The following is a 19,597-nucleotide window of genomic DNA, read 5'->3' on the forward strand; positions in this document are numbered from 1 at the left end:
TTCTTCTGATGTACATTGACAGACAGGCAATTTAATGCACAAGTTGCACATGCAACAGCAGATACTGACACAGATATATAAATACAAAAATGAATAGTCCCAGCGGTGGCAGTTGGTGCTGAGGCAGGGGTAAACTGCTAAAGTGAGTGTTTGTGACAGGCAGCCTAAGGCAGTTTGGGGAGCAGCTCAGCTCTTCGACAGGTATTGCCTTCACACCTCCCTCACCCCCTCCTCACCCCAACAGCAACACACTGCCTGCATGCTGGGGAGGCAGGAGTGCACGTGGAGACACAGGCTGGGGGGTGTTTGCTATATATATGTCTGAGTATTGTGATAGTGACTGTATTTCTGTGCCTGTGTCTGTCTTTTCCTCAGAGAAATACTTCAGGCGGTTCCCAAACTACTTAAAGTGGAGCAATTTAAGGTGGAGTAGGGAAAAAGAGGGGGTGGGGAAACTTGTTCTTTGAGCCTCCAGCTTTGTTGCTGCTGGTGGATGCAAGGTCGATGGGAAATGCAAAGAAGAGGGGGAAGCCCACCTGCTAAGCGCACAGATTTGTTACCAGAGAAGCTTTTAAATCAGATTTATGAGTTGTCTGATTCTCCTCAAAAGGTGAAGCTAAACAACAAAAACACGAATATCTTTCTTCCTAATATAAGGAGTTAATTTGGTTAGGTTTCGGTGCTTTTTGTCTTCTAAGTATGCATTACATTTTAGGCAGTGGAGACATCAACTTGGGCAACAATGAATGTGTTAAGACAACTAAGCAGATATAAGTGAGAGTCAGAGGTGCGACTAAAGAAGGTAAAAAGGTGACAAAGAGTTAAAGGTTGGAATGGGGAGGCAAACAGGTGGTCACATAAACACTCAAAGTCATACGCTCTGTGGATTTTTCTCACGCTTTAAAAGCATCTTCATCAATTCTATCACCACCTACAAGCAACAAAAGCCTTCCTTATACTGTTATTTAAATTTACAAATAAAAGTTTTATTTGCACGCGAACCCAACTAAATTCCAAACTTCATTTGATTGCACATACACAAACACACAAGGGCAGGACGATTAGGGGAAAATATGTGATTGTGATTTTTCTGAAAAATGTTGTGATTATAGGTCAAAAACCACTGACACAACAGTTTAAACCCTGGGTCAAACGCAGTGCATTGCAGCCTTTGTCATTCGCTAACTGCATTGTTTCAAATAGAAATCCCAATTTAATTTATGAATTGTTCAGCCTTTGTACACACACACACACACACACACACACACACACACACACACACACACACACACACACACACACACACACACACACACACACACACACACACACACACACACACACACACACACACACACACACACACACACACACACACACACACAAAATATGGCTCAGCACGTATTTTCAATGTACAAAAAACAAACAGAATACACCTTTAGTAGCTCCCCACCTCTGCACACACACAAAAACACGACTGCGCACACACTGACAGCCTGTATTGACTTGTAATGACAGAGAAAGTAGAAAACAAGGCTTTGAGGGGAAAGTGTTCAGTTTCTCATTGCAATGCAACATTATTAAAGGTTTGGAGCCCATATCAGTGTAAGCTAAGCTGGCGGCTTCATTCAGTATTCATTACAGCTGGCAAGCACACCGAAAACACACTACAGGACAAATCAATTGGAGAGGAGAGAGAGAGAAAGACGGGGTAGTAGGAAATCCACAATGTGTAATTATAGCAAACCAAAGCAAGAGAGAAGTTTTAATTAATGATCAGCAATATATCATTACTCATCAATATACAGGTCATTAACAAAAGCAAAGAAACACTCCATCCAGGGTTAGCACACACACTTACACATGCAGCCCTTGAGTGACACTGTCATTTCTTCATTTTTATGACTTTTTAATTGTTTTATTTTCTACTTTATTGATCATACAATTTGGCAATCCAGTGACAAACAAGGGTCCTGGAACGTGGTTCAGGAAATGCAGCCTCCTCTGCTACAAACATTATATTGAAGCTTATGCAGAACTGCCTTACCCCTGCAATCTTTCTAATAGTCACTAGGGGGCGACACCTCTGGATGCAAATAACAAAAAAGGCCTTTTGTACAGAAGTTTATCAGAAAGTGACCCTACATCTCCCTTAATTTGTTTCCACAGTAAAGTTGTACTGTTCTCAAACACTAGCTTCAAGATTTAAAGCAGTATGATGTTCACTTTTTTTAAATTACAGTTTGAGTAACAAAGAGGTGAACATTTTAAGGAGGACTACCTTGCAATTGACACGTGACTACCATATCGTCACGTGTAGGGTCCTCAGTTCTCAGTCAGATCCACCCCAACTCACTTGTTGACAGTGAAATTCAAAATCTGAGGCTTTTAAATGTCGGTTCACAAACCTATGGTGACATGTATGTCCATATTTTACAAACTATGCTCTTCACACTTATCTTTGAGTCCAATTCAAATTGAAATTGTAAACTTAGTTGTACATAAAGTTGTAAAAATCAATGTGCTCTCCTGGTACAGACCGTCAAAGCATCACTCACCAGTATCTTGGCCTTCTCCTGCTCTTCATGGGCCTTTCCCCTCTCCAAGATGAGGGCAGGGTTCAGCTCATCCAGGCCTGTGGCGGCTGCAGCGTCTCTCTCCCTCTGGGCCAGTCTGGCCAACTCCTCCTGCACCAGGGCCTGTTGACGCTCAAAGCTAAAAAGTAGGGCAAGATAAGCGCTGTTAACCTTTGACATTATATTTATCCAGTGAAAGTCTGCTCAATATGCAACTTCTTGTTCACACAGAGAGTTTTCTACCAAGGTCAGACAGATATTGGTTTCTGTAAATCAGTGCTAAAACCTATATTTTGTGGATGAAGCCTCCAGAAATCATATACACTATCTTATGATTTGTTTTCTTCTGCTCCTGGTAGTGGCAGAGTGGAAAGTGGAATTGTGGAAGAATAATTTTGCCCAAAATGATTGAAGGATGAATATGGTCATTTTCACGGGTTAACTGTTTGTCATTAGAGCAATAAGAAGATCTTTCATTAATTAATTGCTTTATGGGAAAAAATTAAACATGAAATGCAGCGTAAAAGCGATCCAGTAACAGTTTACGTAGCTACGTAGTCTCAAAAATACTGCAAAAGTTTATCAGCTACAAAGACATTATCCATTGCCTATCATACTTCTACAACTGTATCTGACACAGCTCATATATTTGGCCTGCCTTTTTAACTTGTAAACTACGTAGATCTATAAGTAAGAACTAACTGCATTACAAACAGTTGGAAAAAATCACAATAATTTAAATATAATGATATACAACAATAGGAAATGGTATTGCAGTCAGAGTGAGTGCGAGCTGTTTGACTTGCCAACATGTAAACCTATAACGGCTCTGGACACTATATGTGCATTCCAACAGCATAGCAACATGCCTGTTATACAGAGTAAATCAGCACAGGCAGTGCTGACAGGTGGCTCAGCATGTGGATGTTCTCCATTAACATTGCACATTAGCACTGAATGTATGCTGTTTTATGTAACTGCCACTTCTACTAACCATAAGTTAAAGGTGACAACAGTTTAAATCCTTGAGAATTTAAGTTATTGTAGATGAAATTTTCTGCAAAATCTGTCATTTATAAAGTTGATGTTAAAATAATGTGTTCACATCTTCTCATTCAGGGAAGTGTTGAATTTTAAGTTAGCCAAGACCAGTGCGCATTAATAAAATATACATGTGAAGTTATAGCAGTTCCCTCACCAAATATGGCAGAATTATAGCTCAAGTTAAATTAAGATGACAAAATCATAGGTACGAGGGTACTTCAAAAAGTTCTCTGCCTCACCCGGAAACAAATGGTTTTACTCCTACTTTGGGGCATAGCTGTATATTTCAGAGCCTTATGTCACTGTCCACAAAAACTCAAATTTTGAAGCCAACAAAGAAAAATGGAAAAGAAAGCTTCAAGCTTGTTGGCTGTTGCTCCAGTACAATACGTTCATTCACACAGCACAGGTGGCAGAAGCAGCCATGCCAGTGATGATGAACTTTCGCCCCATTGCACCTTACTCACCTGCATCATCTGACTTCTGCCTGCTACCTAAATTGAAATTCCTCTTGTGTGGTGGTCATTGAAGCTGCTGGGGAGTATCTAGCGGCTCAAGATGTGACCTTCTTTCACAATACCAAAGCTTAAACATTAAACATTGGTGGACCAAGTGCATTTAAGTAGACAATGTTGAAAAATAACACAACAATCCTTCTACCGTGAGGCTGAGAAGTACACTCGTAGACTGTAAACATGCATGACAAAACAAAGAGGGACAGTGACCTTGGTATTATGATCACCTACTTTTTGCGCATTTCTTCCTGTATTTCTGAAGTGGAGGGTCCTGTTGGTTTTGGACCTGAAAATCAATGAGATAAATACCAATATTATTAACAATTACAAAATGAATCTTATTTGCAGTACATGCTACAGCAAGCATGTACATGAAACAGTACATGCTTGCTGTTGAAGGGTTATGGTCTGACCCAGAGGACTCCCTTTTGGCATTAGTCATAAACAAGTATCTATGGTAAGGTGACTAAAACAGGACCCTCATTCAAATCACTATCTCTAATGCTGAATAAATGATTAAGCAACAGCTACATGTCACTTTTATGACATGCAAATATATAAACAAGCATATATATATAATCAAATAACATACACTCTGTAATGTAATATTCTGATAAACATGTGCATATAAATGAAACAGTACATGCTTGCTGTTGTCCTTCCTATAATGAACAATCTGAAAATGTTACAAAGCAGCAGAATTGATATTTATTGGTATTGAGCTCTCTATGCTCACAGCCTGAGGACATAGTAGCTGACATACTGGGCTTACCAATGGAAAGTTTGTGAGAAAGGAAAGGTCTTTGACTGGGACGTACTTGGTGGTGATTTACGGCTGTCCGATGGAGACGGCGGTGTCTTGGTGCTGTCAGACCCCTGAGAGTCCCTCATCCGCCGGAGCACATCCTCTGAGAGCTGAGACAGAACGTGGGAACAAACACATCATGACTTTGACGTGAAAGCAGGATAGATGTGTGTATTAGTGAGCAGCATATTACAGGCTCACTGGTTAAGGAGTCCATCACACAGTCTACTGAAGTGTCCTTGAACAGGTCACTTACTTGTCCACCAGCTGCAGATCATGTGCTTCTCTGCAGCTGTGCCTGAGCTAACACTAATAGTGTGATAAAGACTGCAGTTATTAGCCTACATGGATCAACAATACATTACTGCTGTGAGATCTGCAGGTTAACAATGAAAAACTGTGTGTCTGCTCTTTAAATATCAAGTGGTATCATGAACGCATAGCATACTGGCTATCGAAATGTCACCAGCATGTAACTTAGAAACTGTGCAAACACACAGTTTGCTAGCGTTTATTAGCATTTCACTGCTAGCATCATAAGAGTAGCCTACAAACTTAAGACAGCTGCTAACGGGGCATAACGGACGGGGGTCTGACACGGGTTCATCTGAGGATATGGGACCTGTTCACACACTTTATTTGGACCTGTCATGCTTTTGGACTGAACCCCTGACAGAATTAAATTACTTATTAGCATCGCTCGCTAAACCTACTCACATAATTCACATCCCATCCCTCAATTTCACGCAGGACGATATATTATTTACCTTCACTCCTTCAATTACTGTGACCTTCTCGTCTTCGTCCAGTCCGAATGACACTTTCCTCGTCGTGCTTCCATTTCCTCCCATGTTGACGAGCTGTCGGTTCCCACACGATTAGAGTCACTAATAAAAGCCCGGTCGACTGTTGTGACAGGGAGACATATATAAGAAAGCGGCTGGAGTCGCCGCCACAGCGACTGCTGGTCAAAATACTCCAATAAAGGTCATTCTGACACCGCAGTATCCTCTAAGCTCATTGGCTGGATGAAATAATTCGGCTCCAATGACTCGTCTTACCTTATCATGGGACGACGGGTTGATGGGAGTTGTAGTTAAACTTTGTCCAACGAATGTAAAGCGTCACTTGTGACGTTTTTAATAACAAAAACAACATTGATAGGAATGACTCCTTAGTATTTAGGATAAACATGAGTTTCTTTGATATGTGAGGATATGTGGACGGGAGACAAATTAAAGGAAATACCTGAAAAAAGTACTGGAAAAATGCACACAGGATCTCTCCATGGTACTATTAAGCAATTGAACTGTTACTTGTATAAAAATGCTGAGGAGGCCTAGTTTTATTCTGATTTTGTCTTAGGTTTGGTAAGAGTAAATAATGTAATTGACTTTTAAAGTGGGTTTGTTGTTGGGGCACAGATAGCAGGAGCTTCAGTGACAACGTCTGCTCAAACTGGTTAGTGTTTCAACAGGAACTATTACTAAAGTGACATCTGCATTCAGACCTGTGGGAAATACAATTAGTAAACAGGCCCAGAATTGTAGTTGACAAGGCACATTTGATGGGGTCTCTCCTAGAATGGCAATGAACCCATCCATAAGGCATGAGAGGTCACTGAATATTTGTATGAGTATGAAAATGATGTGGCGTTTGCAGTCATCAGTTTTCAGCTAAGCTGAACTCCGATGGAGACTGTGGACCAGCATAATAATCCTTCATTATACCCACTTGTACATGCGCTCATGGACAGCTGTGGACACCACAGGCATGTAGCTGTTGCTATTAAACCAACGTTATATTACTGTTCAACTCCTTGAACATTTGACAGAAAACTTTAAAGCTTGGTGCAGCTGTGTCTGTTGATCAATTTTAATCCAATATCACAGGCTACACTGCTTCCAAATGTGTTTTTACCTGCGTTCCTTTCTTTGTCTCATTGATTGTTGCCTCCTCTACATTTAATCTGTTGACTGTACTCTCAGCATCATTGTAAATGAGGCCTTGCTCTCAATGATTCATGATTTAAATAACGGTTAAATGAATGAATCAATGAATTGTCTCTGCTTCCGCAAGTATGCAGCAGTCCATTGGAGTCTGCATGACTGAATTTCATCATTTACCCTCATCCGTGAGAGTCCACAGGGACTGCACACAGCCCAAAATTTGTGTGGGCCATCTATACAGCAGCGACAAGGACGTAGTGTGCATGTATAGAATACCTAGATGCCTTCCTTCTGCACATGTATGAAACAGAGAGCTCCCAGTGGACTCTATGTAAAATAAATTGTAGCAAAAGAACTCTGTGTCCTTGATGTCCACAAGCGAGTGTCACCATCATCAAAAGATAGAAATGATGCAACAAATGTGGGAATATCTGAAGGGAAAATGGTGATCATCTTCCAGTACAGTTAGAAAAACTTTTAGGGTGATTGCCAATTGAAGCTCTTCTGGTGTACACATGTAGGCCAAACATCTGATGAAGACACTTTTTTTTTCTTTTGCCACCTGTCTATATATAGATGAATACTTGCCAATAAATTAAAAAAATAAAACAAGTTAAAGAGTCCACTGTTTATTCTGTAGTTCATGGAATACTCAACATATTGCATTAATATGGACCGAATACTGTACAATCAATGCACTTAAATAAAAAGGCAATTCAACCATCATTTGCAAAATGACTTCACCATCAAATGTGGAATTCCACCGCAATACACTTTGTGAATTAACGCCATGACACAGCAAAATGATTTCCCAGTCTAAATCCAGAGTGATACAACAATGTTCACCAGCACTCAAATTTGAATATAAAATATTTCCAAGTGGGGCAAATGCTATAAATTCATGGAAACACATGACTTCTTCACCATGTGTTGGTGTGCTGTAAATATGTAAAAAAATTATTTCAACCCTAAATTTTCTGCATACAGGTCACTACCACCTATGAATACTGCTAGCTTAAATAGTCATCCATTCATTGTAATTCTAGGGGGAAACTAATACATGATATTTTCTTGGTCGGCATAAACAAATGTGGTATGAACAAGTTGAAATACTTATGTTGTGATGGTATCAAGAGGAACGATAAGTACATAAACATGATGCCCAACATCAATCACCAAAATTAAATTCACTCATCGTTGAGCTTCTCTTGCTCCGAAGAAATCCAAAGTTTAACTACATAATGGAACCTGTATCGATACCACCAGATACTAGAAAACTGTGACAATCCATTTCTGGTCTAATTTTACCACTTTTAACATCATCTGAATACAGGCTAAGCTCACTGAAATATGCCATTATGAAAGCTTGAATTGGAATGTGTGAATAGGTTTTTCCAAAGTTGTTGTTGGAATCACATATAACTTCCTTAACTACTATGATGCTAGCAAATGTGCTTACAGTGGCAGGAATGACTCACCTGGTATAAGGAATTAAAACAAAAGACGACAATAAATAAGAGGGAGAAACGAAATAGAGAGCTTACGGGTGAGATGCGTTTTCAATAGTTAAAGAACTGTTTTTGTCTTAGCTTAACCTAGTAGACACCCTTAGAGATGGTTTTTAACTTTTAATATTAATGCAATGCCTGTATTTACTGATTTCCTTATTATATTGCAGTGACACACATCACGCTAACACTGTTCACTTGTTAACAGCAGAGCACCTATTTCAAAGGACAAAGTACATGTAACAAAATTAAATCCTTGCTGTGTTCAGAGAAGCACAGTCACCAGTATAAACTGATTAGCCAGTTCAGTCACCAATCTAATACAAGGCAGCTAAACACAGAGCCAGTTGAGCTGCTGTCAATATAAGCCTTAAGTAGGAATGTACAGATGCCAAGTTGTCATCAAAACAATATTAGGTTTTGCAGACTCATGTACTTAAAATAGGGTTAAAACATCATCAATCAGGATTGAGCAGTTGATTTTTAATGCTGGAATGACAGAAAATGTGCTGAGACGAGTCATTAAGCCCCCACACCGAAGAGCCTGTGGAACTGAATCAATATCGAGTTTGTCGGGACCACAATAAGGGGCAGGACTCCTAATGTGGAGCTACAGCAGCAGTGCACTCTGGCAGCGGTGTTACAAAAGCAGTTGCTAAACACACAGTCCTCCAGAAATAGGCTAGCAAAGGTCTTCCTGAAGCGTTTGTTTTTACCTTATTTTGGCCTTAAAGACAGACCAAGATTACCATTCCTTGGTGTCCAGCTGCTTTGTTCTGCTTTTCTTTGGCCAACTTCTCTGACCGCCATCCTGCCTAACACACTGCACATGCACAACAATTTAAGTCCAGCCGTACAACCATCTAGCCTCCTCCATTCTCGCGTCATTCTTTCACACATTGATAGGTCTCCAGCGGTCAGCATCAATGCTATTAATGCTGCTGGACCCATAGGGTCCAGAGGCAACATCATCCAGGTAGGCTCCAACCATGCGAGAGCTGCTGGGACCAGAGCCATCGATCTGGGTGGAGGAGTAGTACAAGCCCTGGTCAGTCAGCTCCTTACGGTTCAGGGTTCCAGCGACTGTTGGGGGAAGGTGGACATCACTTTCATCTGGCTCATCCACCTGGGACTTGTAGGAGAACAGGATCTTGGGCTCTGAGCTGCAGAACAGAAAAAAAACAAAGTGATGTAGAAGAAAGAGGCATGGTCAGATGCTTAAAAATATCCCAGTTTCTGCAGTGTTGACCGAATAAAATTTTTATTTGATGTATTGTAACACCATTTTCCGGGTCATATAAACAGAAAACGAGGATAGACCTACAATTACTTATTAGGCAAATGAATATATATCAGATTTTCATCTGTATTTTTCAGCTGTATACCCAGAAACTATTAGTAATACAGTCAATTAACATCACACAGACTAAGATACACATCATATGAAGTTAATTTGTTTATTTTAAGTTTTTGCCAAAATTGACACTTGTCTATACTGAGTTGTAAGTATACTAACTCACGTTCATTTCTACAGCAGCAAAAAATATTCAGGATCTATGTCATTAAAATTCAAGACTCCTTCATACTTTCTGAGGTCTTTCTTGAGAGAACTGATTTCAGTGCTTTCTAAGACTTGTCATGACATACTATTATTCTGTATATTTTGTAAGACTACATACCCAAAGAAGCCTTTGAGGAATGTGACATAAATGAGTGGAGCAAAGGTGGAGAAATACAGGAAGGTGGTGACATCCACACAGCTGGTTCAGAGAGGAGAAAGAGTAAACAGTCTTAGTAACAGCTTCAGGGCATAAGAAGATTATTAGCTGCATAAAAAGCACAACAAGCTGATTTATGCTTCTTGTTTGTGTTACGATGACTGCATCTGTTCGTCTAAATGAAACTGAACTTTACAGGAGCCACAGAAAAGTAAATTACTAGGAAGCTTGAAAATAGCTATCTTGCTCCATATCCTGGGCATTATTCTAAAATGATTGGGAAGCATAAATAGCCACAGTTGCTTTCCAAATATCGTGTTCAACATTTATTTTTCTACCTACAAAAGCAGGTGCCATAAAAACAACAAATACATCTAAATATATCCCAAGCATGCTGCTAAAAATAGAATAATACTGACCAGAGTCCCTCTATGATTCCTGCACACAGCAGAGCACTGCCCAGGCCCTGGACGAGGTTCAGCAAAGACAGGATGGCAGCATACACATAGAAACTCCTCTTAGCTGCACAAAAAAAGCAGAACGAAGAATAATAGACCACTAAGAGCAAATGCTTTCAATTAAATGAAATTAGGTAATGGTCAATGGCCCATTAAATAATGTACCATTGTGAAAATAAAGCAACCAATCATCAAAATTTCATAAAATGTAAGTTTTACAGTTTGGTACTAGTTAGAAATTTTGTTAATTTTTGCAGTCAAAATAAGTAAACAACTCTAAAACAAACATGCACAAAAAAAATCTTCAAACGCTAGTGCACTCTTACATTCCTTTTCATTAAATTAGAAACATTATGTATCTCTCTACTCATTCAGTCTCACAACTTTATTTATTTATTTTTTTTTTTTTACAACTTTATTAACTTGATTGGCCTTAATTAGCTCATAAGGACTTCTCACTTATCATATCAAGTTACCAGCTGTCAAAGACAGGCAAAAGATCCTCCCTATCTAATGCTGACAAGGTAGGTAGGGATTTCTGAAATCAAGACAGTCCAAAATGGATCATAAATCTCACTTGCACATGCCACAGTTGTGATTAAAAAAATGTTCTTTTCTATTTAAGTGTTAGAAACTGTGAACTGAACAGTGCTTTAACATTTGAGGAATTTTTACTGTTACCTGCAGAATATGCATTTACTTCAAAAATCAACAATAGAAGAAATTTAACTGGGAGTGACAACTTTTGTAAAGGTATGTTTTAACTTTTCAAAACAAATCCTGTTCTTTGCTGTTTGCTGCAGTGAAATTTAAAACTTACATGGCAGAGATATCCTCTCTCTCACTGGAGTTTTAGGCAAGATCACAATCAAGGAGTACACCTATTAAAAAGAACCACATAATCAATAAACTGGTAGCGAACGGTTATCAATATAGTCAGATCTGACTAATCTTTTTGCTTATGTTGCTATTGCTGCAGAGCTACATGTTACTGACCAGGAAGAAGAAGCAGGAGCTGGCCAACCAGAAGTGCCGTCCTCCATGACCATAGATGTTGAAGTCCTCAGCGGACAGGTGACTGTCTGGGTACAATATCTCTAGCGTTCCCTGAAGAAATATATTATTTATTTCAACTGCATGGAGAATGATAATATTCCTGCCAAGTAGTGACTCTGTATAACATCCTTTTAACCATATAACCATTTTTAACAATATTTAACATTATCTGCCATTACCTGTGTGATGGAGTATCCCAGAGCCAACACAGCAGTAATAGCCAACACACGCTTTATGCTGGATTTGCTCTCCAGATGGCCTAATTAACAGACAAAAGAGATGACAGTTAATAGAAAAACAGACTCTTCTGTCATGTGAAAAAAAATATCATACTCTTTCACATATGCACTAAATGTGAACTGAAACCAAAAGAGAAAACTAACCAAAAGCCAGTCCCAAGATAACGACACTGAGCTCAATAGCCAGCAAGAAGAACCGGGTGATTTCCCACAGGACCTAAAAAGGCAACAAACATCATGAGAAAACGCAGTGGCAAAGTAGACCAGATGTGTTGTAACACATGTTGACACAGGGCATATGTGCAACTTCACAGCTCAGATCACACTCCAAAGAATTATATAATCTTTTTTTTTCTTCAACAGTGCAGCCATGACAATGTGCTATGGGAACAGTGGGTTCATCACCGTGAACTCCATAGGGATCTGTCTGGAATGTGTGGAATGTCAGCCATGCCTTTCCTTTTAGACATGAAAGTCCTAACTCTAGCCGCAGCTCATATCAGGCCCTCTGGTTATTTTATAAAAGGTATCTGTGGCTGGTAATTCAATATAAGGAAAGCATTTATGCACTTCAAAAAATGCTCCCCTCCTCAAAAACAACCCATCCACCTTTCTCAAATAAAAAAACAAACAAAAAATCTGTATACATTTAAAATCACTTTCACACCAACTGAATGTTCCTACAAAATAAAGAAATAGCTGTTTTCACCTCAAAAGAGACATCACTGCAGTTTACAGTAAACAAGGGTCTTATGATGAGGACAGAATATGTTTCCAATAACACAAAGTGAATAGTCTTTTTTTTCCAAAATACACATAGCTACTCAAAGTAATAATAATGAAGAGTAGGTAAATAATCTGTGAAGGTACGAAAGTTCTTTGGTGCAAATGGTAATGTGGAATATAGTGTGGATACTATAGGACTATATAACTAAAAGATATGTCCACTTTTCATCCCAATAAATAATCATCTAATGTCAATGAGAGGCTGTTCAAAGCACAGATGCTAATTTTTTTGTATAAGTGTGAGGTATACTTCTGTATAATCTAAAGATCTGATCTAAAATGAAAAATGATTTCCTGCTAAATATTGCCCCAGATAATAATAGAATGTTAAGTCGCTTAATTTAATATTACACATTAAACATTAGTAAAACAAATACACCTCTAACACCTGTAACAAACTTTATGTATAAAATTGGAAGCGACAGTAGGCTACACTTCTGGGAAATTTGGTAGTTGTATGGCTACTCAGTGGATGCAGATAAATCAATGTTCCATTAAAAAAGTTTAAAATGTATTAGTTATACTTCATGCAATTCCTTACTTTGTCTATGATGGTGGCAGCACTGGATGCACTGACAGTCATGGACACTATAGCCCTGGTGATTCCAACTGCTGCGACAACAAAAACCTAAAAAAAAAAAACAAAACAAAAAAAACACAACAGTTAGACCAAACAAAACAGTCTATCTCCAGAGTACAAGAGACTATTCCTTTGAGCAGATTTAGACCAAAGTATGACTGATAACAAAACTACATAGTTAACACTAGTGACAAACACCATGGACTCATTTATTGCCATGCCCAACACTGTATAGCTGGAATAACCTTTTCTCTGATTGCTATATTACTACAACAGGAATGATACTCAAGACAGAAATATACACTCAAGTTTGGAAAAAAAAAAAGCTATAAGAACCAGACATTCTGAAAAAAACAGACAATAACACAGAGCAGTAAAAGTGAACATGAAGGGCACAAATGGAAGCATTGTTTGAACAGCTATTTTGGGGATCAATACTGTCGTAAAATCTCTACACACTAAAAGTTTATTTTAAACTGGTTTACAAATTCTATCGTAGGTTACGGGCTGAAATATCTCAAGCAATAGGAGATGTATACTGTATTTTGGTTTTCAGTTTGTGTCCTACCAGCAAGTAAAAGGTGACGAAGATGGGGCTTGAGGTGAGTCGAATCTTTGCCCTTGCTGAAGGCAGCTTCCACATCAGGAATACAAAGAAGGCCACATTAGGCACGAGCAGTAAAATATCCCAGAACCGCACCCTAAGACAGAGATATGAACGTGAATGAATGCAGTGCTTTCTAAAAATAGGCATTTTATCTGCCAATGACAATGCACATTGACCAACATGTATCGGCAGTTTGTTGCAATTTCATTTTGAATCATTTCTGTTTTGTATTTCCAGCATAATCACGCATAGCTTTTACAACAAATGTGTTCTGATAACTGTACAATAGTTTTCAACTATTACCTGGAGTCTCCAATGTCCTCATATAGAACTTGCAGACATTTGTGAGGCTTGGTAATGTTGGCTTCTGTATCAGGTTGCCAAGTTGGGAATGCTGATGTGTTTCCCAACGGTGTAGGTGAAACACTGCCATTGTACGGAGTAAAACTAACCACAGCCGTCACTGTGGCTAGCATGGTGTCGCGACCTGAGGACCAAAAGTCCGTTTAAGTCAGATAACAACTGAAAATCCTACCTAGCAACAGGTGAGGCAAATATGAGCCTATGCATTCTGAAATATTACGGACTGCCTCATAGGGAAATCCTTCAGTTTCACACAAGACATCTCAATGGTAATTTAGAATAATTCACAAGTTTGATAGATCACACTAACACGTGAACTTGTTTTATGGCACGTATCCAGGTGGTTTTCTCCTGACTAGATTATTGCTTGTGTTATATGTACTCTCGGATGTAAGCCGCTTTGGACAAAAGCGTGTGCTAAATGAAATAGTATAACTGTAGTATTGTAGATCAAACTCAGGTCCTAATAGCTCAGCAATACTTAAGATTTAGGACTCTAGGGTGTACTACTATCGAAGCTGTGCCACAGGTTTACAGCTTTCTCCTCTTGGACTAACATTATGTAACAAGACCGGCTGCTATTTCGGCAGTGTAGTGGTGTTGAGTGCCAAACTGTAAAACTCAATTAATCCCGTTAACATTTACTTTCGTCTCCTGAACAGTTGGACAAGAGTCAACTTGCAGTAGCTTGTCTAAACTGAGCATAGTAAACAAATACGACAAGAGCTCAGACTGAAGTCAAGACTGTTGTTGCTGGAGATGGCCAAAGTTGACAACGGACAGCTAATCATAGAGCAGTTTATCTAACATTCCTGCGTGTGATCGATGACAACACTTCCAGTTAGCGTAAAGGGGAATTTTAGCTAACGCTGCTACAGATAGCTTGATAGCTGCCGTCGGAAGCCAGGCTGTTTGTGAATGAAAGTATGCTCCCTATAAATTCGTGTGAAACAAATACAGCAAAAACAGACAATGTCAACAGTAAGTATTGCTTACTAGCTAACATATAGTACCCCTGCTTGAAAGCCGACTGGCTCGCGTTAGCATCCAAACAAGCGTGATACTCGAGCCTGCGTACTGACGCTTCAAGAAGTAAACACTAACATCTTACCGTTTCAGGAGACTCAGATTCAAGCGTACAACTGCTGTAATAATATTTCAGTCAGTGTGACTTCGGCACAAATTAACGTGTTGTCATACACGCCGCAATCGCCCAGTATATTGATCACTCGTACGGGACATGGCTGTGCTGGATACTTTCGTTAACAAATTTCCCGTGAGGTCAGCTGACACTCTCACCGAGCAAGAGGAGCAAATCTCGCGAGATTTTATGGTGTGACGTTAGTGTCTTTTTTTCAGCAGGACTTAACTGGGTGTGTGTTTATTTTAAGATTTGAAATAAAAATTTGGAAATGAAATAGACACCACCGAAAACTTACCTCTCAGAAATGTATAATAATGTGGTTGTGACCAATCCTACAATGACAATATGTTACGCAGCTTGCAACACAAGGCATTTTGTAAGGTGTTTATTTGTCAGATGGAAGATGATAAACATTAGAGAAACATTTCAATATTTACTGCACTTTTCTTTTTAACCTCCTGAACCATAAGAGGCTTGGGGCATTTTCTGCTTTTTCCACTCATTTGTACCTCATTTTTAACTGCAATACAAAGTCCTGCTCCTCTATTTCTGACAACTTGCTCCATTGTTTAACTTATGAACCATGCTACATTTATTGTATTAATAGGTTTTACTTTCCTCTCAGTCTTCCTTGTCATCTCCTCCTCCAGTTCAGCCAAAAAGTGTTTGACTTTTTTTTGTCACGATTGTTGGTCACAGCAGTGTCAGTTATGATTTCTCAGTTTGTTTGTTTTTTAACACAATCAGGTGCAAACCTTTTAGTTTTTGTCAATTTTTGAATGACAATTTTAAATATAAAAAAATATAATTTTGTGTTATTTTTTTTTAACTGTATGTCAAACCTAATATGTTCAGGGACCATTAATGAAAGTCAAAAATCTGATCATTCTTTCTGTTTTAGAGGTTCTGGCTCTAATAAATGGTGTAATTTTGGCCACTTTTCTGATCTGCTGGTGGGTTTTGGGTTTCAGAGGGTTCAATTAGTTGATACTAATACAAAAAAAACCCCACTCCAACCATCATTTTGAACACTATTTGTGCACAGGTCTTCAGACATACTGCAGTGAGTGATTAAGTCAGTTTAGTCTCTATGCCTTCATAGACTTGAGAATCCAACCTAGTTAAACATAAGGTTTTGAGTACAAGGCAAAATTCTTTCATCATACAAATCATTGACATTTTAAATGTGATTATTAGCTCTTTCTCACATGCAGCCATTTCGATAAATTAATTATTTCTGATTATGAATAAATAGTGACACGGGCCTTGGGGTGCCCTGACATCATCCTGTAGGCCAGGTGCACCGGTTCAATCAGGTTAGCCTTAAACGTGTATATATGAGTCTTCCCACTGGTGGCACTGATGTTGTAGAAGCTCAGTCTGTGGGTCTTGAAGCTCAGCCTGATCTCTAGCCTGCGGGACACTGTGGTCTTCTTCAGCGGCACACTGTGACTCTGCTCAAAGGCTGTCAGCAGGTTGTTGAACCACATCAGACACCAGGAGCTCCGGCTGCTTTCCAGAGCGGATGGTAGGCCGATACGCTCAAGCTTCCCCGCGTAGCAAATACCAATGATCCACGGAGAGCCTTCAAGCTCCACCTCCCAGGTATGATCGCCTTCAGAGAAACTCTGGATGCTGAGGACCTGAAAGAAGCTCATGAACCTCTGAGGAGATGTTGGGTAGGGTTGTTTCACAGTGCTGAAAGTCACAGTCTTCAAGTCCTCTGAGAGAATGAGGTTAGGATGGGCTGTTTCTGGGTCAAACGTCACCTCTGAAGGGTTAAAGGTGTTCCGAAGAGAGCGCTGAATCTGTCCAAGTCTTTCCCTCAGCTCAGCATTCATGTTTTCCAGCTTGGGGCAAACTCTTGCAGGACTGACTTTCACTGCAACAAAGTCTTCCTCTTCTCCAACTGGTTTTGCCATTAATTCTTGAACGTGTGGCTGCAGATTTTGAAGCTCGTCTCTAAATGCAGTTTCATCTTCTTCAGTCAGCAAGGACTCAGCCCTCAGCATGGCCTGCCTCAGCTGCCTAGTCAGCTCAGAGGCCTGACTGACTCGACTGAAAACACTGGTCTCACCTGGTCCTAACTCTTCTTCAATCATCTGTGTCACCTGCTCACTGTAGCTCTGTGACAAATCCCTAATCTGCCCCAACAGTTTGGATGCTTTCTCTCTCAGCTGAGCATTAGCCGTTGTCACCTCCAGCTCCCATCCCTTTTCTTTCCTCAGGACACCCTCTGCCATCTCCAACTTGAGGTTCAATTCAGTGACTTGAGATGCCAGTTTAAACTTAGCTTCATCCATTTCCATTTTGCCTTTGCAACTGCCTTTTTCTTCATCCAAAGAAAATGGGTGCTGTGTGGATCCAGACCCAATCTGAAAGCCATCCTGTGCCTTGCATTCTGCACTCTCCTCTTGGCTCTTTTCAGTTGCCGCTAAGCTTTGGGGGTATTTTGCATCTGACTCTGCTGTTGGAGAGCTATCATTACTCTTCACTGTTACATGGCCGACATCAGACAGGCTTGGAGCGGAGAGGATTTTCTCAGCAGTGGCTTTGTAGGTCTCTACGATGCTGCGCATTTTGAAGTTTTTCACAAGGGCTTTGGTTCCCTGGTACTCAGCCTGGCACTCAGGGCAGCTGTGTTGATCAAGGCCTTCTCCCATGGTCTGAAGGCAGCCAAAGCAATAGATGTGACCGCAGGGGAGAGAAACTGGCTCGCAGAATAGTTGCAAGCAGATGGGGCATGTAAGCTCCAAAGCAAGAGCTTCTGGATGATTTGCGTTAAAAAGGCTGGCTTCATTCTCGCTCACAGACATGATGGCAGGAGCTGGAAAACAGAAAACTCAGTAAATCTTCAGAAACACACAACATAGACTTGGGTTAGTTATTTGCCACTGTTTGGAAAAAGAACCATCATGAGTTAATGAATATGTGCACACGAATTGCAGATAATGAAAAGAAATGCTGACTTGAATACTTGAAAGAAAAGTATGTATATTTAATAAATATGAAGAGTGTAGGACATAAGGAGAATTTAAAAAACGAACCTGTAAGAAATAAATACGATTTTGATTAGAGATAATAAATACAGCAGTATTTTTAAAATTTCATGCAATTTATTATTTGTGCTTTCTGAAAGCGGTCTGGTAACAATGGATCTTTTTGTTGTTGGTTTACAAGCACAGTTAAACATAGAGTCTACAAAAATATTGGTCAATGCGTAAAATATCCAAGTATTAGCGAATTTAAACTACTCCCCAATTAATAATAGTGTTCTGGATGGTAGGTGTGCCGTTGTGAAAGATATAAACGTCTTGTGAAATAAGTTTCCTCCATGACTAAATAAAAAAAAGTCAGGAAGTAACAACAACGCGCATGACTAAGCACAACACTAGGCATGTAAATATATGTAAAACTAATAAAATTACCCGCCAATATATACACATGGCTACATCTAGGTTTCAACATGTGAGGGCTACTGTAAATGGAAAGCTGTTATTGCAACATAAGTTGTTTAATAACCATTAATTGTGAAAAGCGATGGTTGGTTCTGCGTCAACGTCAGGGAGTCTCTTCACCTGTTGCCTAAGTTTCGATTTCGAGGAAACAGGAATTTCCATGTTGCCAGAGGTTCGTTTCCTTCAGTTTAATTAACCATATTTTCCTTGTCACACTGATTATCCTTGAGAGCATTTATCTAATCAAATTATTTAATAATAAAGCAAAGCCACATTATTTTTAATACGCAACATTTCTTACCGAGCGCGCAGAATGTTTACGCTTCCTTTTCTACTCTCCAACACAAATTTTCGTAATTTTTTAAAAGGACACAATCCAACTTTAAAGACTCACCTTCTGCTGTCGTTCTGTCTGTGTCGAGTCAAACAGTTCAGGTTGAGAGTCAATAAAACGCACTGACGCACAGATGAGCCAATACGCTTTCCGCCCTCACTACAGCCCAGAGGAGATAATCCATGTGGGGCAACATGTGCCAGTCTGACTATATTTAGGCTCTATTTGCTTACACCAAGTCTGCCCAGCTATTTAAGACAATTCATGTCCCCCAGAACACACCCCCACCCCATTATATTATGATTTTTTTTTACACATATTCTGTTAAGATCACAATTTTCAACTACCTCTTAAATTGCAAAAAATATCTTGTATTCTAAAGAAAAAAATGCACAAATGATCCACAGATCACACAGAACATTATTTCACATGAAAAAAAGGACACACAAAACAGACG

General features: G+C 39.5%; 3 protein-coding genes across 4 annotated transcripts in view; all 3 read right to left on the reverse strand.

Annotated features, from left to right (window-relative positions):
* LOC111565892 (MICOS complex subunit mic25a-like) overlaps window positions 1–5,943 on the reverse strand; it is a 65,767-nt gene extending 59,824 nt beyond the window's left edge. The window contains exons 1-4 of one of the 2 annotated variants that reach the window (XM_035946414.2): window positions 5,708–5,943; window positions 4,954–5,050; window positions 4,367–4,421; window positions 2,559–2,715 (exon numbers count right to left, since the gene is read on the reverse strand). In XM_035946414.2, the coding sequence (XP_035802307.1) occupies window positions 2,559–2,715; window positions 4,367–4,421; window positions 4,954–5,050; window positions 5,708–5,791 (393 nt within the window). In that variant the 5' untranslated portion in view covers window positions 5,792–5,943. The remainder of the gene's footprint in view (window positions 1–2,558; window positions 2,716–4,366; window positions 4,422–4,953; window positions 5,051–5,707) is intronic. The other variant, XM_023266198.3, reaches the window with a different exon arrangement.
* Window positions 5,944–7,502: 1,559 nt separating this feature from the next.
* tpra1 (transmembrane protein, adipocyte asscociated 1) lies at window positions 7,503–15,489 on the reverse strand. Its single transcript, XM_023266188.3, has 11 exons — window positions 15,316–15,489; window positions 14,145–14,328; window positions 13,803–13,935; window positions 13,196–13,282; window positions 12,013–12,085; window positions 11,809–11,888; window positions 11,570–11,680; window positions 11,394–11,454; window positions 10,535–10,637; window positions 10,077–10,157; window positions 7,503–9,560 (listed from the first exon to the last, which is right to left on the reverse strand). Exons 2-11 carry the CDS (start codon window positions 14,315–14,317, stop codon window positions 9,290–9,292), a joined length of 1,173 nt encoding a protein of 390 aa, XP_023121956.1. The 5' UTR covers window positions 14,318–14,328; window positions 15,316–15,489; the 3' UTR covers window positions 7,503–9,289.
* Window positions 15,490–15,718: 229 nt separating this feature from the next.
* On the reverse strand, window positions 15,719–19,337 carry trim107 (tripartite motif containing 107). Its single transcript, XM_023266186.3, has 2 exons — window positions 19,201–19,337; window positions 15,719–18,175 (listed from the first exon to the last, which is right to left on the reverse strand). Exon 2 carries the CDS (start codon window positions 18,162–18,164, stop codon window positions 16,590–16,592), a length of 1,575 nt encoding a protein of 524 aa, XP_023121954.2. The 5' UTR covers window positions 18,165–18,175; window positions 19,201–19,337; the 3' UTR covers window positions 15,719–16,589.
* Between the last annotated feature and the right edge of the window lie 260 nt (window positions 19,338–19,597).

Source organism: Amphiprion ocellaris, chromosome 5 (assembly GCF_022539595.1).
Source record: "Amphiprion ocellaris isolate individual 3 ecotype Okinawa chromosome 5, ASM2253959v1, whole genome shotgun sequence".
NCBI lineage: Eukaryota > Metazoa > Chordata > Actinopteri > Pomacentridae > Amphiprion > Amphiprion ocellaris.